The sequence below is a fragment of the Eptatretus burgeri genome, chromosome 4, assembly GCF_056783735.1.
Source record: "Eptatretus burgeri isolate ZD-2024b chromosome 4, Ebu_testis_v1, whole genome shotgun sequence".
Lineage (NCBI taxonomy): Eukaryota > Metazoa > Chordata > Myxini > Myxiniformes > Myxinidae > Eptatretus > Eptatretus burgeri.
In genome coordinates, this window is record NC_140964.1 from 122,301,106 (window position 1) to 122,328,498 (window position 27,393).

Consider the following 27,393-nt stretch of genomic DNA (forward strand, 5'->3'; position numbering starts at 1 on the left):
TGACTGATAGTGGGACCCAGGAGTTTGAATGACTGAACTTCCTCAAGTTGAAAAGTAGATAGGAGGGTTTTGATTGAAAGCCATGTTCCACGTATTTGACCAGCTTATGATTTTGTCAAGATCTGAAGACAGGGAAGACGTTGCTGCTTGCCTATTTGAAGGATGAGGGTTGTCATCGCAGAGGGTGGAGTCATCATCAGCAAATATAAAAGGGAGTTTTTCAAAAAGTCAGAGAGATCGATGATGAAGATTAGGAATAGGACTGGGCCCAGAACACTGCCTTGGGGCACTCCAGCCTCAACAGGAAGAGGAGATTAAATAATTCCATTGAGTGCCACACGTTGGCTACGAGAGTAGAGGATGTCAGTAAGCCATGTGTTGAGTTGGCCTTGGATGCCATTTTCAGAGAGTTTAGAAAGCAACATTGGATGCCAGACTGTATTGAAAGCTCACAATATGTCTCGAGAGATGGCCCTGATCTCATATCTGACATTGAGGCATCCATTCATTGTTGGAGAGTAGGAGCAGCATCATGTAAGGCAGAGTGAACAGGTCTTTTTCCAAATTGTTGAACTAAGATGAGGTTTTTGGAGAAAAGGAAGGATTTCGTATGAACTGCGATGATGGATTCCATGAACTTGATGATGGGAAGAAAGCTAATTGATCTGCAGTGAAGGGTATTGATTTTTGCACCTTTTTATGTAATGCTATGATTTTTGCTGATTTCCAAGCAGATGGAAGATTATTTATGGTAAATAACAGGGTGAAAATGGCAGAGAGAGGATGTGCAAGAGCAGCAGAGCAGCTGTTTAGGACAGGCAAGTAAATGCTGTCTGGTCCATTTGTTGAATCAGAGTCGAAGGTTGTGACCTTCTCAGGTCCTTCTCGGGTCCAGGAGCAGTTGAATGCGACAAAGAAGGGTGGGTACAATGAGAGAGTGGTCTGGAACAGAAGGTTTGGAAGCAAACACAGAATTGAGGTATTCGGCCTTCTCATGAACGGAGTCGGTTGTGGTGCCATTTGAAGAGAGTAAATAAATGGAGGAAGAGCATACTCCGTTGACAGACCTAACAAGACACCCCCAAGTTTTAGAGGGGGGACACAAGTTTGAAAGTTCAATCTTGACATTGGACAGACATTGTTTTCTGGCTGTCCTGAGAGTGGACACACTTGTTGCGGACATTATGGAATGAGTTGAGATTACCTTCAATCGGGTTTGCTTTCCAGGAAGAGAAGGCAAGTCGTTTCAGAACAACTGCCTCACCATATAATTTGGTGCACCATAGGGGGGAAAAAGGGCAGGATAATTTAAGATGAGATGGGATGAATCTGTGCATAAAAGAGAACAGGTTTCAGTGGAAGAATTCCCAGGCTGAATTAATATCAGGAGCAGTAGATATGGGAGACCAGTCCTGTCAAAACGACGTGGCTGCTTGAAATCCCTGCCAATCTGCCAGAGTGATATTCCAGACTTGCTGATGTTGAGGCAGCTCTACGACAATTGCCAGAGAGATGTTGACTGTCACAAGCACGTGATCAGATGAACCAATTGGAGCAGAAGAGCATGAGACATTTGTGGGAAAGTTAGTCATCACCAAGTCCAGAAGGGAGTATTTGCCATGGGGAGAAGTCCAGGTTGGAAAGTTCACCGATTGAGTCTGTCCCATAGAGTCACAGAAGTCCTTTGCTGAAGTGCCATGACTCGTGAGACAGATAGGTACTAACACCCAGCCAAGTTGTATGGTGATAATTCAAATCGCCACATGTGAGGAAAACAGTTGGGATGAGTGATTAAATGTTGGTCCATATTGTCTGAGAGAGATGTAGATGGAGTCGTCACCACTTTGGAGGATGGTACAACTGCTTCGTTGACTGTTTTGGACAATAATCTTTGTGAATAATAATAATAATAATACAAAAAGGACGTTTGGAAGAAGAACATGTGGTGTACTCCTGACAGAGACAAAGGAAAGTGAAGCATTTTAAAATGTTTGGCAATGCTTTTAAAGGAAGAAGGAAGAAGTGTTCATATTCAATGAAGAGTCAGTTTTGGAGATATTGAAGAAATGGGGAAAAAAAAGAAAAAAAAAAAAGAATGGAGAAAAAGTACAGGCATATGAAAAAGACAGCTAAATATAGTAAACATAACAACAAGACATTTTTTATGTATGTAAGGCATTAGGGTTCAGAGGAACGGGAGGAACACAACTACACCACTGCAAACGGTGAGGTCCTTTGTAACTGGGCATCCCAATGTGATCTCACTCTTCTCTGTTTTTTTATTATCTTGCCAAAACGAAGTTTTGCAAGATATGTTAGTCAGCTTGTATGTTTTTTATTATTATTTTTTTTTTGTCTGTAATCACATATAAAAAATTCTGCAGAGCACAGTTATCATTGGAAATTTTTGTAACTTCGCATATCAGAGGCCTATAGAGGTCCCTTTCAGTGCACAAAATTTTGAAGGTCAAGGTCAAAGGTCAAGGTCACTTTGGTGCAAATCAGGGGAGTCGACGAAACCCTTATCTTTTGAGTAATTTTGATCGGATCGTCTTCAAACTTCATGGGAATATAGTTCATGGTCTGGCGCTCAGCTGATTAATTTTTGGTGGCGATTGACCTTGACCTTCATGGTTAGCGCCTAAGGTCAAACATATTTGACCCCAAGGTCAAATTTTCAAGTTTTAGGAACCATATCGTGTAGTACCTCAAATTGAACACCTCGATGAGTGCTTTCTAGATATGTCAAGCTTGAGACATTATGACATCATTTGGTGACGTTATGAGGCAAACGCATATTTTTCATGGTTACTCTGTAGAACGATTCTCATCGGAATCTCTCGTAGGCAGATATTCTTCAAGGAGTCGCTCCTGGTGGATAGCAGCTCTGTTTACCTCAGTGTGACCTTCAAGAAGTCACACGTGGTCACCTTTTGGCAAGATACGGGTCACCCTGCGGGTGACATTGGTTTATTTTTTTTTGTTTGTTTACCTTGTCGAGGCTTGAATGAGAGCTAACACACAACGCACAGCAAGGGGGGGGGGCATGAGACAAGAGGGGCGGGAGAGGGAAGGGCAAAGCAGTGGGGAACAGAGACATTAGATCCATGGAAGGGAGAGGGATGAGGCGGGGTACACGGGGTATACAACATGGACATTACAGGGACTTTCAGGAAGGAAAGCAGCGAATTTGAAGGAGGTGGGTTTGGGTGGATTATCGGAGGTAGAAAAGATCGAGGATTTGGATGGGGGATAAGAGGTGGTGGTGAACAGCTGTTTTGAAGACCTGGAGGGAAGAATGGGATTGAATAGAGTGAGGAAGTTTATTCCAAAGGTGGGAAAAATGAGGAATGAAAGAATGAAGGTGAGCAGTGATTCGTGATTTTGGTAATTTTACCAGAAGGGGGATGTTGTCGGACCTTGAGCGCCCTGCAGAAATATGGTGGGGACAAATCGCAGAAACAGCAGAGGGGGGTGAGGCCAGAGAGGAGACGGTGGAAGACAGAAAGACCACCGACCAGCCTGCGGTGAGAGAGTGAGAGGCCCAAGACTCATCCTCATCGCAGGAGATGCCAATGATCCGAAATGCCTTGGTTTCCACAGCGTGAAGCTGACAAAGGTGGGAGGCAGGAGCACCAGCCCAGAGGAGAGAGCAGTACTCCATCAGGCTGTGGATGAAAGCTTTGTATGTGGTCAGGAGTTCAGGTGGGCCGAGGAAGGACTTTGCACGATGGAGGATTCCCAGTCAGCGACTGGCTTTGGAGGCCAGGTTTGAAATGTGGCTTTCCCAGGAAAGATCATGGCAGATAGGGAGACCCAGAAGCTTGAAAGAAAGGAGTTCTTCCAGAGGATTGTTGAGAAAGTAGATGGGGGTGGTGGGGGGGGGGTCCAAACGGTTCTTTCGGAGAGACATAGTGAGAGTGAGAGATTTGTCCGGATTGAAAGACATGTTCCACGTGTTGGACCAGTTTGTGATTTTACCCAGATCTGCAGTGAGCGAAGAAGCTGCTGCTTGCCGGTCTGAGGGATGACAGATGGTACGGCAGTGGGTGGAGTCATCAGCAAAGAGATATAGAGGATTTTCCAGAGAGTCGGAGAGATCATTGATGAAAACCAGAAAAAGAACAGGGCCCAGAACTATACCTTGAGGAACTCCAGCCTGGACAGGAAGAGGGGATGAAAGAACTCCATATAGGGTCACACGTTGACTGCGCCAGGAGGGGAAGTCTGCGAGCCAAGAGTGGAGATGGTCTTGGATACCATAGGCAGGGAGTTTGGTGAACAGGGCAGGGTGCTAGGCCGTGTCAAAAGCACGCGATATGTCCATGGATATGACTCTGATTTCATGTCCGGCATTGAGGACCTCCATGCATTGTTGGGCAAGCAGAAGCAGCATATCCAGTGGAGAGTGACCTGCTCTGAAACCAAATTGATGATTGGAAATCAAGCCATTGGAGAAGAGGAAGGATTTAATGTCTGAAGTGATGATGGATTCCATAACCTTGCTGATAATTGGGAGAAGGCTGATTGGTCTGTAGTTGCAGGGATCTGTTTTTGCGCCTTTTTTATGCAGGGCAGTAATGTTTGTTGATTTCCGAGCAGATGGCGAAGACCTTGAGCAAATGAGAGGCTGAATAGAACAGAGAGAGGGTGAGCAAGAGCAGAAGAGCAGGTTTTTAGGACACGTGGGCTGATGCCGTCTGGACCGGTTGCAGAATCTGCGTTGAGGTTTGACAGCAAGCTCTCCACCTTGTCAGAAGAAAAGAACACAAAGTCCAGGGACAGTTGGGTGCGACTGGGTAAGGTGGCTACAGAAAGCGATGGGGTTTGGACACAATATTTCGATGCAAACACCAAATTTAGGCATTCAGCCTTTTCATGTGCGGTATCAGCAGTGAGGCCATTTGAGGTAAGGGAGGGGATGGAGGGGGAACATACACCAGAGACAGATTTGATTAGATGCCACCAGGATTTGGAGGAGGGAGAGAGGTTTGAGAGTTCAGACTTGGGCTGAGAAAGATGTTGTTTTCTGGCTCTCCTGAGGGTAGATACACACTTGTTCCAAGCTTTATGGAAGGAAATGAGATTACCCTCAGTTGAGTTTGCTTTCCATGAGGCAAAGGCAAGTTGTTTCAGGACAACTGCCTTGCCAGAACCAGAAAGTGAACCTTTTTGATCGTCGTGAACCAGAAGTTTCCACTCAAGCTGCTGGAACACCACTACAAACCCTGATCTGTCTTGGTGGCAGGGCGACAGCGTTGCAACACCTACAAGCCTGGTTTTACATCACTTTCCACTCTCACCACAGACCTGTCCTCATTAAGGGAGCCCATCTACTGGCCCCAACACCCTCCATTCCAGCTAAGAAATGGAATTTCCACAAGGTGGACTGGGATGACTACAGGGAAATGACAGATGACAATGCAGCCACACTTCGTCCCCCAGACTCCCTCAACATCGAGGAGACATATATTTATTTTTGTGATGGCATCAGTGTAGCCTCTCAGTCCTTCATTCCTCATGGCTGCCGCACAACATACATACCAGGTTGGGATCCCGAGTGTGAAAGGCTTAACCCATGCACCTAATGAGAGGGAAGCCTCTCATGCAGCAGACAAGCTGAAATCCCCATTGGATGAGGTTCGCAAGTCATGATGGTGAGAAGCTGTTGAAAGTATCAATTTTACCCACTCAAGCCACAAAGCTTGGCAGCTGATCAATCGCATAACTGGGAGAACAGCAGAACAATGACCCTCCCCTGTTACTCTGGATTTAATTGCCTGTGCACTCGTAAACAATGGCAAATATTGGCAGCTGGATAAAGCTTTCTTCCGCAATGTCAAGTCCAAACCTCAGGAGATTAGGCGCTCACCATCTGTTGATCCTGGCCTCGCCAAAGAAGTTTCACCATCTGAACTTGACTGTAATTGATAAACTCAAGTGTGGTAAGACCCCAGGCCCAGACAACATTCATGCTCAACAGCTCATCAGTGCAGGTTCTCTTCTTCTCGACTGGTTGAGGACCTTCTTGTCACTGCCTAGCAATAGCTCGAGTCCCACTGCTCTGGAAGAGAGCTAACATTGTAGCTATCCCCAACTCAAACAAGCCAAAAAACGACTCAAAGAGCTAACACCAAATTTCCCTCCTGTCGGTTCCCTTCAAGTTGTTTGAAAGGGTCATCCTGACCAGGATTGAGCCACTGCTCAGGCAAGTTCTCCCCAATGAACAAGCAGGTTTCAGGAGCGTAGAACATCAGGTGCTGGCTGTCACAGAAAATATTGAGGATGATTTTGAGGCCAACAAGAGATGGAGTGCACTCATGATTGATCGCTCATCTGCCTATAACATGGTATGGCACCGTGGCCTGCTACTTAAGCGATATAATGCTCTTCAAGACTGATGCATAGTACAAATCATCAATGAGATCACCTCCATCTGCTATTTTGGGGTGCTGATAATATGAACTACCCAGCCAGACGAGGACCCTTAAGAATGGCATCCCCTAAGGGTCCGTTATTGCTCCAGCACCTTTCAACCTCAAAACAGCTGACTTGCCATACACTTCGGGTATGAAACTGGCCTGTGCAGATGACTCAGCCATCCTGTTGATCCTGGCCTTACCAAGAAGAATCTATTTTTCCTTGTTGCACACCCAATCTGTCCACCATATTTCGTCCAAATCCATCTGCTACCTTGAGATATTGTGTTATATTTTGTTTTTGTCCCAATCTCTCAATGGTGAAGAATCACTTCTGAAATTAAAAAAAATTCTCGTATCTGGTTCCAGATGTTCGTCAAAATCTAATCAATTCGTCCGTGTTAAACACCCTAACCTGTCCACCAAATTTTGGCCAAATCCATCCATAACTTTTTGAGATATCATGCTATAAATTGTTTTTGTCCAAACCTATCCATAACTTTATGAGATATCATGCTTCGTATTGTTTTTGTCCAAATCCATCTGTAACTTTTTGAGATATCATGCTATAATTAGTTTTTGTCCAAATCCATCCATAACTTTTTGAGACATCATGCTATAAATAGTTTTTGTCCAAATCCATCCATAACTTTTTGAGATATCATGCTATATATTGTTTTTGTCCAAATCCATCCATAACTTTTTGAGATATCATGCTATAAATTGTTTTTGTCCAATTCCATCCATAACTTTTTGAGATATCATGCTATATATTGTTTTTGTCCAAATCCATCCATAACTTTTTGAGATATCATGCTATATATTGTTTTTGTGCAAATCCATCCATAACTTTTTGAGATATCATGCTATGTATTGTTTTTGTCCAAATCCATCCATAACTTTTTGAGATATTATGCCATATATTGTTTTGTCCAAATCCATCCATAACTTTTTGAGATATTATGCCATATATTGTTTTGTCCAAATCCATCCATAACTTTTTTAGAAATCATGCTACGTATTGTTTTTGTCCAAATCCATCCATAACTTTTTTTAGATATCATGCTATATATTGTTTTTGTCCAAATCCATCCATAACTTTTTTAGAAATCATGCTACGTATTGTTTTTGTCCAAATCCATCCATAACTTTTTGTGATATCATGCTATGCATTGTTTTTGTCCAAATCCATCCATAACTTTGAGATATCATGCTATATATTGTTTTTGTCCAAATCCATCCATAACTTTTTTAGAAATCATGCTACGTATTGTTTTTGTCCAAATCCATCCATAACTTTTTGTGATATCATGCTATGTATTGTTTTTGTCCAAATCCATCCGTAACTTTTTGAGATATCATGCTTCATATTGTTTTTGTCCAAATCCATCAATAACTTTTTGAGATATCATGCTATATATTGTTTTTGTCCAAATCCATCCATAACTTTTTTAGAAATCATGCTACGTATTGTTTTTGTCCAAATCCATCCATAACTTTTTGTGATATCATGCTATGTATTGTTTTTGTCCAAATCCATCCGTAACTTTTTGAGATATCATGCTTCATATTGTTTTTGTCCAAATCCATCAATAACTTTTTGAGATATCATGCTATATATTGTTTTTGTCCAAATCCATCCATAACTTTTTGAGATATCATGCTATATATTGTTTTTGTCCAAATCCATCCATAACTTTTTGAGATATCATGCTACGTATTGTTTTTGTCCAAATCCATCCGTAACTTTTTGAGATATCATACTATGTATTGTTTTTGTCCATATCTCTCAATGGTGAAGAATCACAGAAAAATTCTCGTATCCTGATGCGGATCTTCCCCAAAGTCTAAACAATTCATCCTTGTTAAACACCCAACCTGTCCACAAATTTTCGTCCAAATCAGTCCACAACTTATTGAGATATACTGTTCACAGACAAACTGACAGGGGTGAAAACATAACCTCCGTCCACCTTTGGCGGCAGTTGTAATTCAAAGTTTTCTCATCTCTTGACTGATTCATCTTATGGCTATGACCTTCCAAATATAAAAAAGATGAAAACTTCTCAGCTCCCCTTCTGGTTTAACAGAAGTAAATCGATATCTAGCCCATTGGGGCACAGTTTCACAAACCAAGCTCATCCTCACAAAAGAAGAAGAGGCAATTAATTATTGTCAGTGGTCGTAATCATGATGAAGGTGTGCAACTCCTTCTTCATGGAGTGAAGCAGTCCACCCACAAGTTGTCATCGTCACTCTGTAGTTGGGTGTTGTAAGTTTGTACAATAATTTGCAATTTGGCCAGGCTATGACACACTGACCTACTCGTTTAAAAAGGAACTGGAATTTTTAATCTCAAGTAGCAAATGCTTGCAAACAGGACACCCAGCTCGATATCCCTCTGGACGGATGGACAGAAGCTGCGAATCACCAAGATAACAGTTTATTGTAGGGTCAAAATTTTCACATCGACTATGACAGCTGAATGGTGAGTCTGAAATCTCAGAGCTATCAAATTGGCCCCATTTTCAGCAGTTGGATGTGTAAAATGCTTAAATAATGAACCGAACATTACCGGCCAAGGATGACCAACGATGGCTGATATGCGAATGAAGCACCACAGGCGAAGATGAGGGAGTAAGTCACATACAGCACAGGAAGAGACCTGCAAAAAGAGGAAAAATATTGCATAAATGCAAAACATTTTGCAAATTCTAACGCACCGCTGTAGATTAAAACAGTGGATGTGAAAAATGATGAAATCCATGGAAGACCATTGGCATCAAAATGGTTCGAGCTGCATGAAACACACAGGAATGTGTCAAGGTAGAAAAGGCCCAGAATGGGATTCCACAATCAGGGGTACATGCCATCTGTAATAATAAATGCAGTGAAGTCCCGTTATTTTCAGCATATACCACAGTACCAAATACCACTTGATCAGTCAAATAGCACGTTCAGCAACCGGTCCCGTGAAGTTAAATCAACAGGAGGAGGAACTGCTGGGTGAATGGAATTCGTGCATTAATCTGAGAACGGGTGTTTCAGGGGTCGTGGAACACTTTACCGAGCCATGTTCAAAAATCGAGTTTTTCATGTACCGTACATCGATATTGGAATGACTTGCGTGTGTAGATGTCGGTGTAGCGTTGGTTGGCCACTGCTCTAAATGCTCATGCAGAACAAGAATCCATTCATCTGGACCGTGATGTACTCAAGCTGCATTGAATTAAACTCTGTTCCTTCCTTGAGATTGAGATTTCTGCAATTAAGCAGTGCTGCCTCACAAATTCACATTCCATAATATTTATCCTTGTGTAATTATATTAATCCTGGAGATTATTACCCCCACACTTTTGTAAGAAAAAGGGGAGGGTGGGGTGGGGTACATTGTATATTGTATATTGTAATTGGCTCTGTCTGTCTGTCCATCTATCTGTCTGCCCATTCATCTGTCCGTCCGTCACACATTATTTCCTCCAAAATGGTTGTGCAGAAATTCACCAAACTTGATAGTTATGATCGACACATGGCTAAGAAGATGTGAGAGCAGTACCATTTTTGGCTCTGCCCCCTGAGGCAGGGTCAAAAGGTTAAATACCAAAAAAATGCAATGACGAGCACATTTTTACAACCGCCACCGAAGGTGAAGGAAGTTATGTTTTCACCCCTTTCTGTCTGTTTGTTTGTCTGTCTGTGTGCAGGATATCTCAAAAAGTTGTCGAGGGATCCGGAAGAAATTTTGTGGACAGGTTCGGTGTGTGACAAGGACAAACGGATTCGATTTTGGTGAAGATCTAGATCCGGATACTGGAATTTTTTCAGTGATTCTTCACCACCGAGAAATGGGACCAAATATGATATAAGGCAAGATATCTCAAAAAGTTGTGGACGGATTCGGACGAAACTTGGTGGACAGGTTAGGTGTGTCACAAGGACGAATTGATTCGATTTTGTTGAAGATCCGAATCTGGATCTGGATACGAGAATTATTTAATTTTAAAAGTGATTCTTCACCATTGAGGGACGGGGCCAAAAACGATATAGGACTGTATGGCATGATATTTCAAAAATGTATTGGGCCCGATATGTTCTCACGGATCAGGAATTTCGTGGCGGAGGTATGCGCTCTCCCAAATACCCTTCTAGTTAAACACTGAATGAAACTTTGTGTATGCAATCAACATTGCAGGACGCATGAAACATGGTACGATTATTTTGGATTTGACCCCCAGTTCATGGCCCAGGGGTGGGGAGACTTAGGGTCACAGGAGTGAAAACAGGAGAAAAAAAAATTCAACTCAAAATTTGATATTGCATCATTCCTGGAGGAACTTTTTGCCATCTTTCAACTTTGCTTAAGGTGGGAGGTGTGGGGATTTGTGATGGCGTACCATCGACCGCAATACTTTTCACTTTGGAATTACTTAACCTCCGCCACACTGTGCGTTTGATTCAGATAGTTTAGTTTTGCTTGGAAAACAATGGCAAAAATCGAAGTTTGTGTCGACCTTAGATAACAATGTTTGGGTTGTCGCTGGCACGTATGTAACACTCATGCTAGCATCCAGTACGTGTGTGCTCTGGCTCCCAGTTTCGAACCCACAATGCGTGCTGATCAGCTTGCATGGCAACCGACACCAACAAATTTATCATACACCCTCTAGTCCAGTTAATCCTTCCTTTATCTTTATGTTTGATACACAATGCAGTGCTTTTAGCTCAGCAATCTGCATTTAGTATACCTTGTCCCATGCTGTCCTGCAGCAGGAGGATGTGCGATTGGTGCACGCATTGAAAGTCTGTGTTCCATGCGGTGAAACAAACAGATGTGCTTCAACAGTATTTCCAACTTCGAAAGGCAACTTAACAAAGTGGAATGTTTCATTATAATGTAATTGTAAAACAGAATTATGTTCATACCACACTGCATTTGCAGTGTCCTGAATTCGAATTGGGCCATTTGTTGGTTCACGAGTCAGTAAGTGACCACTATATTCGTTATGTCTGTGTCTGTCTGTTGGGTAGTCGATCTATCTACCCTTATTGTCAGGTTTTCTGTCGTTATGTCTGTCTGTCTGTCCAGACCACTACTCCGTTAATCGTCGGCAGAACTTGATGAAACTCTGGTGGTAGGTTCATACCATGACCTAGTTGTGCGCATTTGAGAACCGTTGCTATGGACCCCTCGGTGGCCTCGCAAAGGGCCTTTGAAATTTTCAAAAAATTCTAAAAAAATTAAAATGTCAAAATTCAAAAATTAAAACTATGATAGTTTGTGGGCAACACATTCAGCCTCCTTGACAAAAAATTCAGCCCGCTCCCATGAAAACTGTCGGAGAAGATAGACTTTGAATGAACCCTGGTGGAAAAAAACAAAAAAAACGAAGTTCGTGAAATCTCAGAGACTATGAGTCAGATATACATGAAACTGGTACGGTAGGTTCATGGTTCATGGTGTGAAACTGGTATAGTTATGTGTGAGAAAGAACCGTTGCTATGGACACTTTTGTTGGCTAGTAACGGCTGAAAAATGACTAAATTTGACGTGATCGACTACCCATGTCCGCCTACCGGCTTGTCTGTCTGTCTGTCTGTCACAAGCATAACTCCATGGGTTTTGATCCGATCCTGATAACATTTTGGTGGGAGGTTTATATCATGATCTAGTTGTGTTTTTAGATCGCCAGCCGATTTCAATTTACATCTTCTCCGAGGAGGTTGTCGAATCTGGCAGGGGTTTTGGTATTTGGTTAGCCCAATGGCACCTGCACAGCCCAACAGAGCTCGATTTTTCATTTTCGTCCCAATGTCAAGGTCACAAGGTCACGAACTTAGAAAATTGCGAATTTTGACATAAAAATCATACGACCGCCCAAACTTTGAGAGCTCGGATGACAATATTTTTTATGCATAATCTTGGTCATTTCCCACCTAATGTCTTGAAACCATTTTGCTCTATCTCGAACACCTTGCCCGTGGCGCCCCCTTCAAGTTTGTTTTTACGCTGATTTCATCAAAGTATGGATAATCCGATGAGTGCGAAATGCCATATAGCCTACATGACGTTATCTTGGTTCTGGAATGTTCCAGAGGAAGTTTTGCACCAAAGGTCATAATCCTTGACCTTTGACCTTTAAAGTTCACAAAGGTCAAATTTTCAAAGTTGTGGGAATCGAACCAGGTTTTCGACCTTCTTCGACGAACTAACTCCAATAAGCTATAGCACGTATCCTGTTTCCTTATTTTAATGTCCACAACATTGTTTTGTGACCTTTAAAGGTTATGCAAAGGTCAAATTTTGAAAGTTGTTGAACGAAACCGGGTTTTCGACATTTTGCAGCAAATAACCTGTCACTCGTACCACATCATGTTGATCAATTTTATAACTTGGTCAAAAATTATCACATTGTCTCATACTTGACTTCTGAAGCAATCGACATCGTCAAATACCGCTCGTGAACCATCGTCGTCTTCGGACTTGCTTTATCCTAAATTTTCAAAAGCTCGAATGATCCACAGAACAAATGTTTGGCTCCACTGTATGCAAAATCCGACGACGTTCGACACGACTCAATATTAACAGCATGAACTGGTGATTCAAGAAACATGTGTCACATTAATAATTTGCATTTTTAGCTCGCCTGTTCGAAGAACAGAGAGCTATAGCGATACCCCCGGCGTGAGCGTGAAAATGTTAAAGTTTTTGGTGCAAGTTATTTTTTCCTTTCTAATGTTTTTATCTACCACACTATTTTTTATACGCCCGATATATATATATATATATATATATATATATATATATATATATATATATATATATATATATATATATATATATATATATATATATATATATATATATATATATATATATATATATATATATATATATATATATACATATATATATATATATATATATATATATATATATATATATATATATATATATATATATATATATATATATATATACATATATATATATATATATATATATATATATATCGGTTATGTGATACCGGTCGTCCGTCTGTCCATCTGTCTGTCTGTCCGTCCGTTCGTTCCTGTCCACACTATCTCCCAAAGTTTTCAACTTTCACGTTTATATTTGGTACATAGGTGCAGACTGTGGAGACGGTGTGTCACAACATACGTTCATCTAAAGTGGTTGCCATGGCAACCAGGATGCTGTTTTCCATCCATTCCTGTCCGCACTCTAACTCCCAAGGTTTTCAACTTTCATGTTTCATATATGGTACAGAGGTACAGAATGTGGAGACGGTGTGTCGTGACATACGTTCGTCATCTAAAGTGGTTGCCATGGCAACCGGATTGCTGTTTTCCATGTAGTCGGACAATTCTGTATATACCTTCTTGTTCGGGCATATATTGTGCTCACTGGCACTCTTGTTACTGATTACAATGTACAAATACTCTTCTTCTTCTTCTTCTTCTTCTTCTTTCGGCTGCTCCCGTTAGGGGTCGCCACAGCGGATCAACCGTCTCCATTTCGCTCTATCCTCCACATCTTCCATTGACACTCCAACCACCCGCATGTCCACCCTCACCGCATCCATGAACCTCTTCTTTGGCCTTCCTCTTCTCCTCCTGCCTGGTGGCCCCATCCTCAGCATCCTTCTCCCGATATACTCCTCTTCCTTCCTGTGCACATGTCAAAATCATCTCAATCTCGCCTCTCTCACTTTGTCTCCAAACCGTCCAACCTGCGCTGTCCCTCTAATATTCTCATTCCTTATCCTGTCCATCCTCGTCACTCCCAACGAGAATCGCAGCATCTTTAACTCTGCCACCCCCATCTCCGCTTCCTGTCTTTTTGTTAGTGCCACCACCTCCAAACCATACAACATAGCTGGTCTCACTACCGTCTTATATACTTTCCCCTTCACTCTTGCAGCTACCCTTCTGTCACAAATCACTCCTGCAACTCTTCTCCACCCACTCCATCCTGCCTGCACTCTCTTTTTCACTTCTCTCCCACACTTTCCATTACTTTGGACAGTTGATCCCAAGTATTTAAACCCATCCACCTTCCCCACCTCAACTCCTTGCAACTGCACCATACCATCACCCTCCCTCTCATTTACGCACAGGTACTCCGTCTTACTCCCACTGACTATCATTCCCCTTCTCTCCAGTGCGTACCTGCACCTCTCAAGGCTCGCCTCAGCCTGCTCCCTACTCTCCCTACAGATCATGATGTCATCCGCGAACATCATAGTCCATGGAGACTCCAGTCTGATCTCGTCCGTCAACCTGTCCATCACCATTGCAAACAGGAAAGGGCTCAGAGTCGATCCTTGGTGCAATCCCACTTTTACCTTAAACCGGTCCGTCATTCCTACCGCACACCTCACCGCTGTCACACTGTCCTCGTACATATCCTGCACCATCCTCACATACTTCTCCACCACTCCCGACTTCCTCATACAATGCCACAACTCCTCTCTTGGCACCCTATCATAAGCTTTCTGGAAATCCACAAACACACAATGTAACTCCCTCTGGCCTTCCCTACACTTCTCCATCAACATTCTCAAAGCAAACATCGCATCAGTGGTGATCTTTCCTGGCATAAACCCATATTGCTGCTCACAGATCGTCACCTCTCTTCTCAACCTAGCTTCCACTACTCTTTCCCACAACTTCATGGTGTGGCTTAACAACTTTATCCCTCTGTAATTTCCACAGCTCTGCACATCACCCTTATTCTTGAAAATCGGAACCAGTACACTTACTCTCCACTCCTCCGGCATCCTCTCACTTTCCAAGACTTTATTAAACAATTTGGTTAACAACCCCACTGCCATCTCTCCTCAGCACTTCCATGCCTCCACTGGTATATCATCTGGGCCAACCACCTTTCAACTCTTCATCCTCTTCATAGCAGTCCTCACTTCATCCTTACTGATCCACCCCACTTCCAGTGTCACGATCTATCTATCTCTATCTCTATCTCTATCTCTATCTCTCTCTCTCTCTCCATTCATGAGCTCCTCAAAGAATTCCATCCACCTTCTCAACACACTCTCCTCGCTCGTCAGCACATTCCCATTTACGTCCTTTATCACCCTAACCTGCAGCACATCCTTCCCAGCTCGGTCCCTCTGTCTTGCCAATCGGTTTAAATCCTTTCCCCCTTCTATTGTATCCAACTTCTCATACAGCTCGTCATATGCCTTTTCCTTGGCCTTTACCACCTCTCTCTTTGCCTTTCACCGCCACTCCTTGTACTTCTGCCTACTTTCTTCATCTCTCTGACTATCCCACTTCTTTTTTGCCAACCCCTTCTTCCTTATACTTTCCTGTACTTCCTCATTCCACCACCAAGTCTCCTTATCTTCCTTCCTCTGTCCAGATGTGACACCAAGTACCTTCCTAGCTATATCCCTCACAACTTCTGCTGTAGTTGCCCAATCATCCCACCCGTCTTTACCACCATCCAACGCCTGTCTCACCTCCTCCCTAAATTTCACGCAACAGTCTTCCTCCTTCAGCTTCCACCATCTGGTCCTTGGTTCAGCCCTTGCTCTCTTCCTCAACCTCACCTCCAAAATCATCCTACAGACCACCAATCGATGCTGTCGAGCTGCACTCACCCCTGCCACCACCTTGCAGTCTCTAATCTCTTTCAGGTTGCATCTCCTGCTTAAGATGTAATCCACTTGTGTGCACTTTCCTCCACTCTTGTATGTCACCCTGTGTTCCTCCTCCTTCTTGAAATACGTATTTTCCACTGCCATTTCCATTCTTTTTGCAAACTCTACCACCATTTGCCCTTTCACATTTCTCTTGTTGAGACCGTACCTACCCATCACCTCCTCATCCTCTTTATTCCCTTCCCCAACATGCCCATTGAAATCTGCTCCAATCACCACTCTTTCATCCTTGGATACACTCTCCACCACTTCATCTAACTCACTCCAGAAATCTTCTTTATACTCCATCTCACACCCCATATGTGGGGCATATGCACTGATGACATTCATCATCACCCCTTCAATTTCCAACTTCACACTCATCACTCGGTCAGACACTCTCCTCACCTCCAATACCCTCTTGACATAATCTTCCTTCAGGATTACCCCAACACCATTTCTCCTCCCATCCACACCATGGTAGAACAGTTTGAAACCACCTCCAATGCTCCTAACCTTACTCCCCATCCACTTGGTCTCTTGTACACACAGTATGTCCACCTTTCTTCTCTCCATCATATCAGCCAACTCTCGCCCTTTGCCAGTCATCGTCCCAACATTCAGAGTTCCAACTCACACCTCCACACTTGTACCCTTCCCCCTCTCCCACTGCCTCCGGACTCGGTACAACAGCCGCAAGGGAATATGGAGGTTTGAATAGCGGCCGGTACAACAGCCGCTTGGGTATATGGAGGTTTGAATAGCGGCCGGTAAAACAGCCACAAGGGTATATGGAGGTTTGAATAGCGGCCGGTACAACAGCCGAAGGGAATATGGAGGTTTGAATAGCGGCCGGTACAACAGCCGCTTGGGTATATGGAGGTTTGAATAGCAGCCGGTAAAACAGCCACAAGGGTATATGGAGGTTTGAATAGCGGCCGGTACAACAGCCGAAGGGAATATGGAGGTTTGAATAGCGGCCGGGATAAAGGCTGCTTGGGTATATGGAGGTTTGAATAGCGGCTTGTAAAACAGCCGCTTGGGTATCTGGAGGTTTGAATAGTGGCCGGTATAACAGCCACTTGGGTATATGGAGGTTTGAATAGTGGCCAGTACAACAGCCACAAGGATATATGGAGGTTTGAATAGCGGCCGGTATGACAGCCAAAAGGGTATATCGAGGTTTGAATAGCGGCGGTAAAACAGCCACAAGGGTATATGGAGGTTTGAATAGCGGCCAGTATAAAGGCTGCTTGGGTATATGGAGGTTTGAATAGCGGCTGGTAAAACAGCCGCTTGGGTATATGGAGGTTTGAATAGTGGCTGGTATAACAGCCACAAGGATATATGGAGGTTTGAATAGCGGCCGGTATAACAGCCACAAGGGTATATGGTGGTTTGAATAGCAGCGGTAAAACAGCCACAAGGGTATAGGGAGATTTGAATAGCAGCCGGTACAACAGCCGCTTAGGTATATGGAGGTTTGAATAGCGGCCGGTACAACAGCCGCAAGGGTATATGGAGGTTTGAATAGCGGCCGGAAAACAGCCACTTGGGTATATGGAGGTTTGAATAGTGGCCGGTATAACAGCCGCTTCGGTATATGGAGGTTTGAATAGCAGCCGGTAAAACAACCGCTTGGGTATGATGAGAAATGAATTTGTGACCCAACATTATACGCATACACTCATCCTGGATATCCTTATTGATCGTAATGCACAATATGACTTGTGCACGTGTTACACTATGTGAAGAGGTATGCAAAAGAGGCGGTGAGGGGACCAATCTTGCTGAGATCCTGGACCTGCAGCCCAAGTCTAATGGGCGGATGTTGGTGATAGTTACTGCTTTGACAAATTTTTAATTCTGTGAATATTGCAAGGATATTAATACCGCGACCCTCCATGATTAATGCCTCTACACAGGCAACAGTTTGTGCATCAGTTGCATCAGCCGGCTGCCCTGCCCTGGATTCGTCTTCAATTGACCTGCGTCCATGCAAAAATTCAGCCGCCTATTTGGCCTATTGTACAATAAGAAGGCGCTGTTTTCTTTTGCTTCCGACCTGCTACGATCATTGCTCTCATCCGACTTCCATCTCTCCATTCCCTCACCACCACAAAAAAATGAATCCTGCGATCAATTAAAAAAAATAAAGTTGATCCTGTTGTTGGAGTCGGAGCTTTCTCAGTCGCTCGTTGGGCTGTTCTTGTAATTTGTGCGATTTATGCGGTGCGAATGAATTTCATTGACGAGAAACACCCGTTTCCTTTGGGAAAAGCCTGGGGGAGGGGTGGAGGGGGAGGAAAGGTACTTTTTAATTTGGGTAAAAATATTCCAGTGTTGGGAGAGCTTATTTCAAGGTTGGGTAATGTTGTCCCGTTTTTCTGGTGATAGAGTGAAGGTGGCATGTTTTCTACTTCCACTTGAAGGGGAAATGCCAAAGAGAAAAACCAATGATTATGGGGCTAGCTGGTTCTTTTGAACAAGTCTTCATGACCAAAGTAGAATGAAGAACTCGTCTTGCTCTTGAAGGCTAGTGTTGATCTGCATTGGCGGACAGGTAGAACAATGGATGGAATCAGCAGGACGTTGATCAAGGTATGCTAAGACTCTTTTCATCTGACAAAGGGTTAACACCTAAAAGATCAGCTTCTCCTTAGTATACATGGTTAGCATACCTTGATCAACGTCCGATTGACTCCATCCATTGCTCACAAAGTTGAATTGACTCCAGCTTGAACTCAAGACCCTAAGATCTTAAGACAGCCACCTTACTGTTAAGCCAACACCAGGCTTATCTTATAATGATATGGATGCTAATTGTATAATTCTATTTCTGAGAGCAGACATCCCCTTCCATTATGTGTTTGGACTCACTGAGTGCAAGGAATGGGAAGCACTGTACTTGGCATGTGTATGGTGTGTGTGTGTGTGCTTGAAGGAGTGCCATGATGAGGGCGGAATAAACGATTCAATCACACTGGAATCTCTCAGTCTCTCCGTCTATATATTGCTGTGAATCTTACAGACACCACCTGACCTATGAAAGCGAACCTTGCAGATATCACCTGACCTGGCATACCAGATGGACATTGCCAAGCAGAATACAATGACGGCTCTTCCTGTGAAAATTTAAGGGAGGCATTTTAAAATGCATGTTCAGCCATGACCTCTCTTTGGCCAACGAAATAACAATGCTGACCTTCAGTCAGCTGCAGAATGGGCATCGGAGGTCGATCCAAGTCCTTCCTTGGAAAATCAGAACCACACTCAGTCGACAAGGCCTTTGTCCATAGCTCAATGGAGTACTGCTCTCCCCATGGGCTGGCTCCCCAGAATCACATCTGTCTTTCCTGGATTCTATGGATTCTAAAGCTCTCAACATTTTTGGAATCTCCCGTGATGAGGTTGAAGCGCAAGGTTTTTTTTTGGGGGGGGGGAGGCGGGTTCACTGCCTCTTCACTGATATTACTCCCTCTGCTCTTCCATTAACTCCTCCACCGAAGATGGTCAGAGGTTACGATTAGTATCCAATGTTTTTTTTAATGATTCTTCACCATTGAGAAATGGCACCAAAAACGATATACAGCACGATATCTCAAAAAGTTGTGGACAAGGAATGACAAAACGAGGTGGATTCGTTGGTTAGGTGACAAGAACAAGCGGATTCGATTTTGGTTCCTGTCCGAATCCAGATCCGGCCTATCAGTGGGATACAAAATGTAAACTGCTCAGCCTGGCGGAGGTAATCGCTCTCCCGAGTACCATTGTAGTTCAGTCCTGCGACCCTCCCCAGCCACTCGAGAATGTACGCATTCTTCCAGTAACTCCCTTGTAGTTAAACCTCCAAACTCCAGGCTGACTGCACACCACAACTATTTTGGTTCTTCACCTCTCCTGTGTATGGAACCACCTTCCCAAGGTTGTTCATTTTCACTCTTCCCTCCAGGGCTTCAAGCAGGCAGTGCTGCTTGAAAAATACTATTCTACCTCGCATCATCCCCCATCCTGACCCTTAATCGTTATTACCCCCATTAACCATTCCTAACCCAACCCTCTTACTTTCTGGTTTCAGGGTTTCGTCTGTCTGTCTCTGTCTCTGTCTCTCTCTGTCTGTCTCTGTCTCTCTCTCAGTGGCTCTTTTTCCTTTCCTGTTCATTCATTCCTTTGCTGGTTATGCCCAATTGTTGCACCGCCACCCAACTGTCAATTCCACCTTACTTTTCCATGAGCCTCGTTGTTCTAGTGAAAAAAAAATTAATCCTGCCATTTCACCTCTTCATCAAAGTGATCTTTCCAGTCATTCCACAGGTTGCATCAGCCTGCTCGGACATTGGGACACCACCCGGTCATTTTACAAAGTTTCCTCACACAAACATCTCGCACAAGATCTCAAACAATAAGTTTACGAATATAAAGTGACGTTCAAGGAACTCAGGCATGGATAAAGGATAAGGTCATGTAACCTGGCAAAAGCGGAGCACAGCAAGCCAAGGAAGGCGACAGAAGAGCCCACGGTTGCAGTCATACGTGGGCCAAAGCGATCCGTTGTCATGGCAACCAATGGAGACCCACCAAAGATCACCCCCATGGCTAAGCCTCCCACCCATGCTGGAATGGAGGATATGGAGAAAAAAAACATTTCATCAACAAGAAATGTGGGCCATTGGCAATTCACAAAGTTACACAAGAGAATGTGTGTCAAGATTTTAGAAATTATTACTGGAATACATCAATCAATTAATTTCCAACTTGTACTAAACAAATTATCAGTTGAGAAAACAGAACTGCTGACAGTGCAAATGCCACATGAAGAAGTAACTTATTAACAGAGCACAGAAATACACCAAAAACAAACTTATCCAAATGCGGTATCACAACAAATCGGTCGATGGTACTCATCATTTTTCAAAAATTCCATTTTTTGTTTTGTTTGAGAATATTCATTCATTTGAAGTTCAGCTTCTCTGTTTAGTAATTTGGGTCCAGTCTCTAACACGTGTACTCCCAGTTTCCACAAAAATGGCCTTGCACAAACCTTCCTGCAGTTATCAACAGGGTCATAATGTAAAGAGTCACAGCAAGCCCAGAAGAGGTTATTGGCACAGCCAAGCACCTAATCAACAAAATTGTACATTCATCTGCAATAAAGGAGGACTCAGGTAATCAAAAGAACAGAGTACATGGTAAATGTGCATCCTGCCTGCTCAGCATTTTAACAGTGAATTGATTGTGCTTCTGACATGCAAGGGCCATAATGTGTTTATGTGGCACAATGATGAGTGATACCAAGAAATACATATTTAAGATCCTGATCTAACTTCCCTCTGCCGAACTAAAGGGATAAACTTGAACGGCACCCAGTCGTGCGCATCCCTCCGCTCGACCAAACACGATTTGTATCCCACTGATGTGCTGGATCTGCATCGCGACCTGAACCAAAATCTAATCGGATTGTTCTTGTCACCTGCACAACTCATCCTCCAAGTTTTGTCAAAATTCATCCAGAACTTTTTGAAATATCATGCTATATGTCGATTATCATGCTATATGTGAAGAATCAGTTTTTTAAAAAAAATTTATATAGTATCTGGATCCAGATCTTCAGCAAAGTCGAATTGATTAGTCCTTGACACACTCCCAACCTGTCCACCAAGTTTTGTCTGAATCCGTTCATAACGTTTTGAGATATCCCGCTCACAGACAAACAGACGGGTGAGAACCGAGTCACCTTCACTTTGCTTACCATGGGTAGTTGGTATAACTTTGTCAACCTTCAATAGATATAAAACCTGTTGTTCAAATTGCCCACCAACGCTAACCTTGACACATTGTACTATTCCTCCAAGTCATCATTTTTAAGCTGACAAAATGTTTTTGAAAAGGATCACCTTCCTTCTGTGATAAACACATCATGAAACGGCCTCCTATGAATGTTTACAGGTTAAACAAAATGTTTAAAACACTTCGAAACGATGTAAAATGACGTTTGTAGTATGAGTCACGTTTCGTAGTAATGCCTAAAATGCTTTAAACTGGCTCACTGTCAAATCGTTGGGGAGGGGGGGGGGGGGAATACGAGAAACATATTGAAAAGTTCCTCGGAAGGAGTGGTAACCTGCCATCGCATAACCACCTTTATGTACAAGTTGCCACATCTGCATATGTCATTTGTAAATGCGCATGCGTGAGCCAATCACAGCGGATATGGAGTACGATGCCACTTGTACCATGGATCCAGTTTCCCCTTCCCTTCAACCTCCCATTTATTATTACATGTTGTCCAAGGGGAGAGGGAGGAGATGAAGTGGTACAAAGCTGCGGAGTAACATTCGGCTCACTGAAGGGGGTGGGGGGCACTGAAGCCAGAGTTGCAGCTCGTACAGCCCTGATAGAGTCCGGTGCGGAACACTGTCAATGGCAGTGAGCAGAACTGCATCCAGCCAAGTGGTGCCAGTTGGGAAGTTGGACTCTGACCGGTGAGGCCAATGAATCTGGTGAAGAGATGTCCCGAAAGCTCTCCGACTCGACCACCTGGCCCCAAAGTTCTCCGTGTGCATGTGTGTGTGTGTGTCATAATTTATTATGATTATTGTCATGAAAGTGCCGAGGCAGTTTGTGAGCCAATCTTGTTCTCTCATCTCAGGTAGAAAAGTCCCCGCCATACTTAGGAAACGAACCGTTTGTTCGTGCACAAACTAGGGAGGTCACGTGACCATTCGAGAGCGAAATCCAAATTCCAGCTATTAGCACACTCGGCTCATATTGGGGCTCAACAGCCCGGTGTGCCGCCTGTGGTCCACCAAGATGCACACATATTACAAAAAAATTGTTTGGTTGAAATTGATACTGTTGTATTTTAGAAAATTTAAACTGAAAACGAAACAAATTTTCCTTTATTACAGTCACTCGTGTTATCATGGGCTGCTATCCTCACCACGATGACATGGTTTTATAGGCCGCATAGGCCCACATGCCTGGTGTTGGCTTAATGGTTAGGGTGGTGGGCTTGGGACCTTAGGATCCTGATTTCAAATCCTACTCGGCTGTTGAATTAATACCAGGTGGGGTTAACTCTGCCTGCCATCCTTCTGAGGTCGGCAAAATCAGTACCAGGATGCTGGTATACTGTGTCGGAGTGGCGACCCGTCCAGGATTGTGTCCAATAGCCAAGGAGACTGCTTAGGCAGCACCAACGCTCTGCACAGAGTATGGTCCCAATGGATGGATGGATGGATCGATGGATGGATGGATCGATGGATGGATGGATCGGCCCCAGCAATGGTTGAAATAAATTTTACTGAAGGCCACTTTTTCAGAGAAATGCCATAAAATGCAGTTGAAACATCAATAAATTTGAGAGAAACTGAATAAGGAAGAATATGAAGAATAAAGTAAAAAATATAAACTAAAGAGAAGAATAAAGCAGCTGAGAGGGCCCTCTGAAGGCGAGCAGCTTCATGCAGTGAAAAAGAAAGGAAAGTGTGAATAAATGCAACAATCAGAGCAGAGAGATCAAACATTGGCGCAAAGAATAGAACGCAAGTCAAAACACACCTTCAAGTTTTTCAAAATGGAACACTTCCAAGTTCAGTGGGAAACACAACTGCTAAAGTAAAAAAAAAACAGAGAGAAACATGCACGACTCAACTTAAAAAGGATGATAAACTGTTAGAAGGTTCACAATGGATTTCAACAAACCTTTTCGCACATCAATCTGAAGTCAAGAAAAGACGAACTACATCTAAACAAGAGTTCGGTTTGAGTTCAGAAGCGACAAGATGAGATGCCATAATATGCAGTCAAGCTCCTGGCATAAAGAGTAGCACGACGGTCAATAATGAAGTTTGAAATAAAGTTGTTCAACCAATCCAGTATTACTTCCATCTCTTCCAGTCGAGAAATCTGTGCATTGTTCAAAAAGGAATTACATACATTAAGATTTGCAGAGGTATGTCAATACTGTGCATGGCCTATTGCAAAACCAAGCTACCGACCAAGGTTCAAGTGTGCTCGTTTCATGTGAACTTCATTGTCGCTATCATTTCTTTACAAAACGTCTCCATATCTTCTGTGATACAGCTTCGAAAATCAAAAGTTCATTCTGTGCGAAAAAGCAAGTCTCAAGTATTGGCATAATGAACCGTTTGCGTGCTGTTGGCCACGATCGTGGCCTCACGGGAACGTGCGGTCAGCTACTATCATGGCCTGCGTCATTGCTCAGTGATCTGTATTGTTTGTTCCTATTTGTCAGCATGTGGGCATGTTCAGCATGATCTTCAATGATTGGATTCAAACCCTATTTTGGTATCACATCGTGGAAAAATTCAGCGCTCAAACAGTTAATGTCAAGGTGGAAGAGCTTCTGACAAATAAAACCAAGAAAAAGGCAAAACCTGGTTGATGCAACCAGCGGATGAGTGATTCAGAAAATGAAAGGGCCATTCAACTGATTTGTCAGATTTCTTCTGCAGACTCAAACCTGGGACAATATGCGACTTTGGAAATGACTTCATCCACCCTGGAATGACCAGTGCGCATGTGCAGAAATCCCAGGAAATGCAATGACGTGTTGTAGATGAAGTACGGTTGATGAAAAAATCCTTTGCGTCGTCTCTCCAGATGTTAATGGTGAAGAGGGAATTAGAGTTCCTTGGTGCCGAGCCGCCACCGCCTGAAGACGGCATCAAATGCAAAGAGACGAGATTGCTAATTCGTTGTCAGCGTGGTTGTTCAACCAAGCAAATGAAAATCCGCTTCAATCAAAGGTCGTCATGGTGTAGAACAAAAGTCACGATTGAAAATTTAGATGTGTTGAGCAACTCGTCAAGTAAATTTTAAAAAGTATTGCACGGAGAAGAGCGCTTCGAGCTGTACGTGTCCTGAGATGAGCCCCCAGGATGTCTAGTCTCCGCAATGCCGATTGGCTCGCTGAAAGGACTCCACTGATTGGCCAATAACATTCAATAACATGCAAAATTGAAAAATGAAAATGATACACAAGGAAGGACATGAACCAACAAGAAAAGAGGAGAGATAAGAGAGTTACTGTGACCGACTAGGAAAGGAGTAAAGTTAGGTTGGGTTAATAGGGGAAAAATATTGCAGGTATAAATATGGGATGACATGAGGTTGTGGAGCACCACTCGATTGAAGCCCTGTGATGAAGAGTGCTTTTTACCTGCATCCGGAAGGCAGTTCCATATCCGAGGAGAGAAAACAAACAAAAACATCAAGGTGGATGCAAAGCCTGGATTTTGGGAGATTAATCAGGAGAGGGTTACGGAAAGAATACGTGCATCCTGGGGGAGCTGGTGAGGGTAAAGAGAGCTGATGGAACAAGAGGATAGAGACTGAAGACTTTAAAATGCAGGCCACCAATCGTCATCCGCAAAGCGGTTGATGACAGATGCCCACAATACGACAAAATCGATGCCCGCGAAGCAACACGACGAACGACCCATGTCCACAACACGATGTCACGTGACCAATGATGTGGATCGTAGGATCGCGGACAGGGCAGCAGACAACAGAAAGCAACTTGACATGAAAGGAGAAAGTTTGCAAAAAATATTCTGCACGGACATGTCAGATACAGGCCGGTTAGTTGTGTTTGTCCATCGTATTGATGATCATTTTGTCATCTATGAGGAATTTGTTGGTCTTCAGTCAATGAAAAAAACACTACAACCACTGAGGGCACTTCAAAATGAACAATTCGAGCAAGCGGTAACTTGAACTCACCATGGAATTAACCGAGTGGGATCAAGACTGATGGCGTGGCATTAATGACTGCTGTACAGTCAGGTGTAGCAACTGTAATCGTAAGTCATTCTGCTGAGCAATCACACTCCAAGAGATGCTCTGCCTGAAACATCTTGGTTTCAACAATGTCATGTGGATGACATTGTGAAGGATGTAAACTACAACAGATATCATGTCTTGAATCATTGGCAATTGAAAACAATCCTTGACGAAATTTAGAGTGAACACTCGGACATCTGATTCTTCACTCAGGTCGGATGGCTGAGCCAAGGAAGAGCTCTGCAATGAGTCTTTGTCCTCAGAAATGCCATAGCACAGTTCCCATCGAGCAAGAACTGTGACACTCCTCTCACAAATCCATAATTTGCATCAGATCTTGCTTATCTGATGGTCAAAAATGGCACCTCAACAAATTGATTCCGGAGCTCCATTGAAAGGGGAAAACAGTTTTTGACATGGTTGGTGGTGTGGAGACTTTCTAAGAGAAACTACATCCGTGACTGGCCTGTCGTTGTGAGGCCCGTTGCAAGCTTACTTGGCTATCGTTGAGAAGATCTGTTTTTGCAGTTTTGCAAATCGGAATAAATGGTAGCTGACTTTCCAAGCATAACAGAGGTGGAAAAAGGTGAAGGCCAGGTTGAATAGATAAGACAGAGGAGAAGCAAGAACCGCAGAGCAGGATTTGAGGGCACTGACGCCATCTCGGCCTGTTGCCACTGCAGGGTCGAAACTGGACAGAACTTTGTATTCCTTCTCGGTGAAGAAAGAAACAAAGGACAGTCGGTCGTGGGTACAAGGGGGTGCAATGGCAATAGAGCGGGGTGGGCTTGGCACATGAGATTCTTCAATTAAAAAGTTGGTTTTAATCGGTTTCACAAGTCAATCGCAGAAGAGAATATCACCACTTTCAAAATATTGAGTTTGATTTGCATTTAATACAGAAAAAAAACAGGTTATGGGGAGATGTGCATGTTAATCACGTGGTTTAATGAGTGAATCCAGCTCCATAAGCCCAATGTATAAATGTGCCAAGATAATTGGTAGAACAGACAACAGATATATGTCTTATGTTTACAATGTTTGCCATGATGACAAACGTATATTACAGGGTTGTCTTACACTGTGGCAAAAACTGGTCCCGAGAAAACCGGCTCAGCATGGGAGGGACAAGAGTATTGCAATTGCAAACGACAAGGGCACTCGGTAGAGCGCATACCTCCACCACATAATGCCTGATCCATGAGAACATATCGGGCCCAATACATTTTTGAAATATCATGCTGCACAGTGCTATATCATTTTTGGCCCGATCTCTCAATGGTGAAGAATCACTTTAAAAATTTAATAATTCTCGTATCCAGATCTGGACCCGGATCTTCACTAAAATCGAATCATTTCGGCATTGCCAGACACACTCAACATGTCCACCAAGTTTCGTCCGAATCCGTCCACAACCTTTTGAGATATCGTGCTATATATCGGTTTAGCCCGATCTCTCAATGGTGAAGAATCACTTAAAAATTCTCGTAGTTGGATTCGGTTCC

At 43.3% G+C, this 27,393-nt stretch overlaps 1 protein-coding gene across 1 annotated transcript in view; it reads right to left on the reverse strand.

Moving 5' to 3' along the window:
- The window catches only part of SLC16A10 (solute carrier family 16 member 10), a 99,582-nt gene that overhangs the window by 62,100 nt on the left and 10,089 nt on the right, over positions 1-27,393 (reverse strand). The window contains exons 2-3 of the mRNA XM_085879928.1: positions 20,551-20,695; positions 8,995-9,084 (exon numbers count right to left, since the gene is read on the reverse strand). Of these exons, the coding sequence (XP_085736054.1) occupies positions 8,995-9,084; positions 20,551-20,695 (235 nt within the window). The remainder of the gene's footprint in view (positions 1-8,994; positions 9,085-20,550; positions 20,696-27,393) is intronic.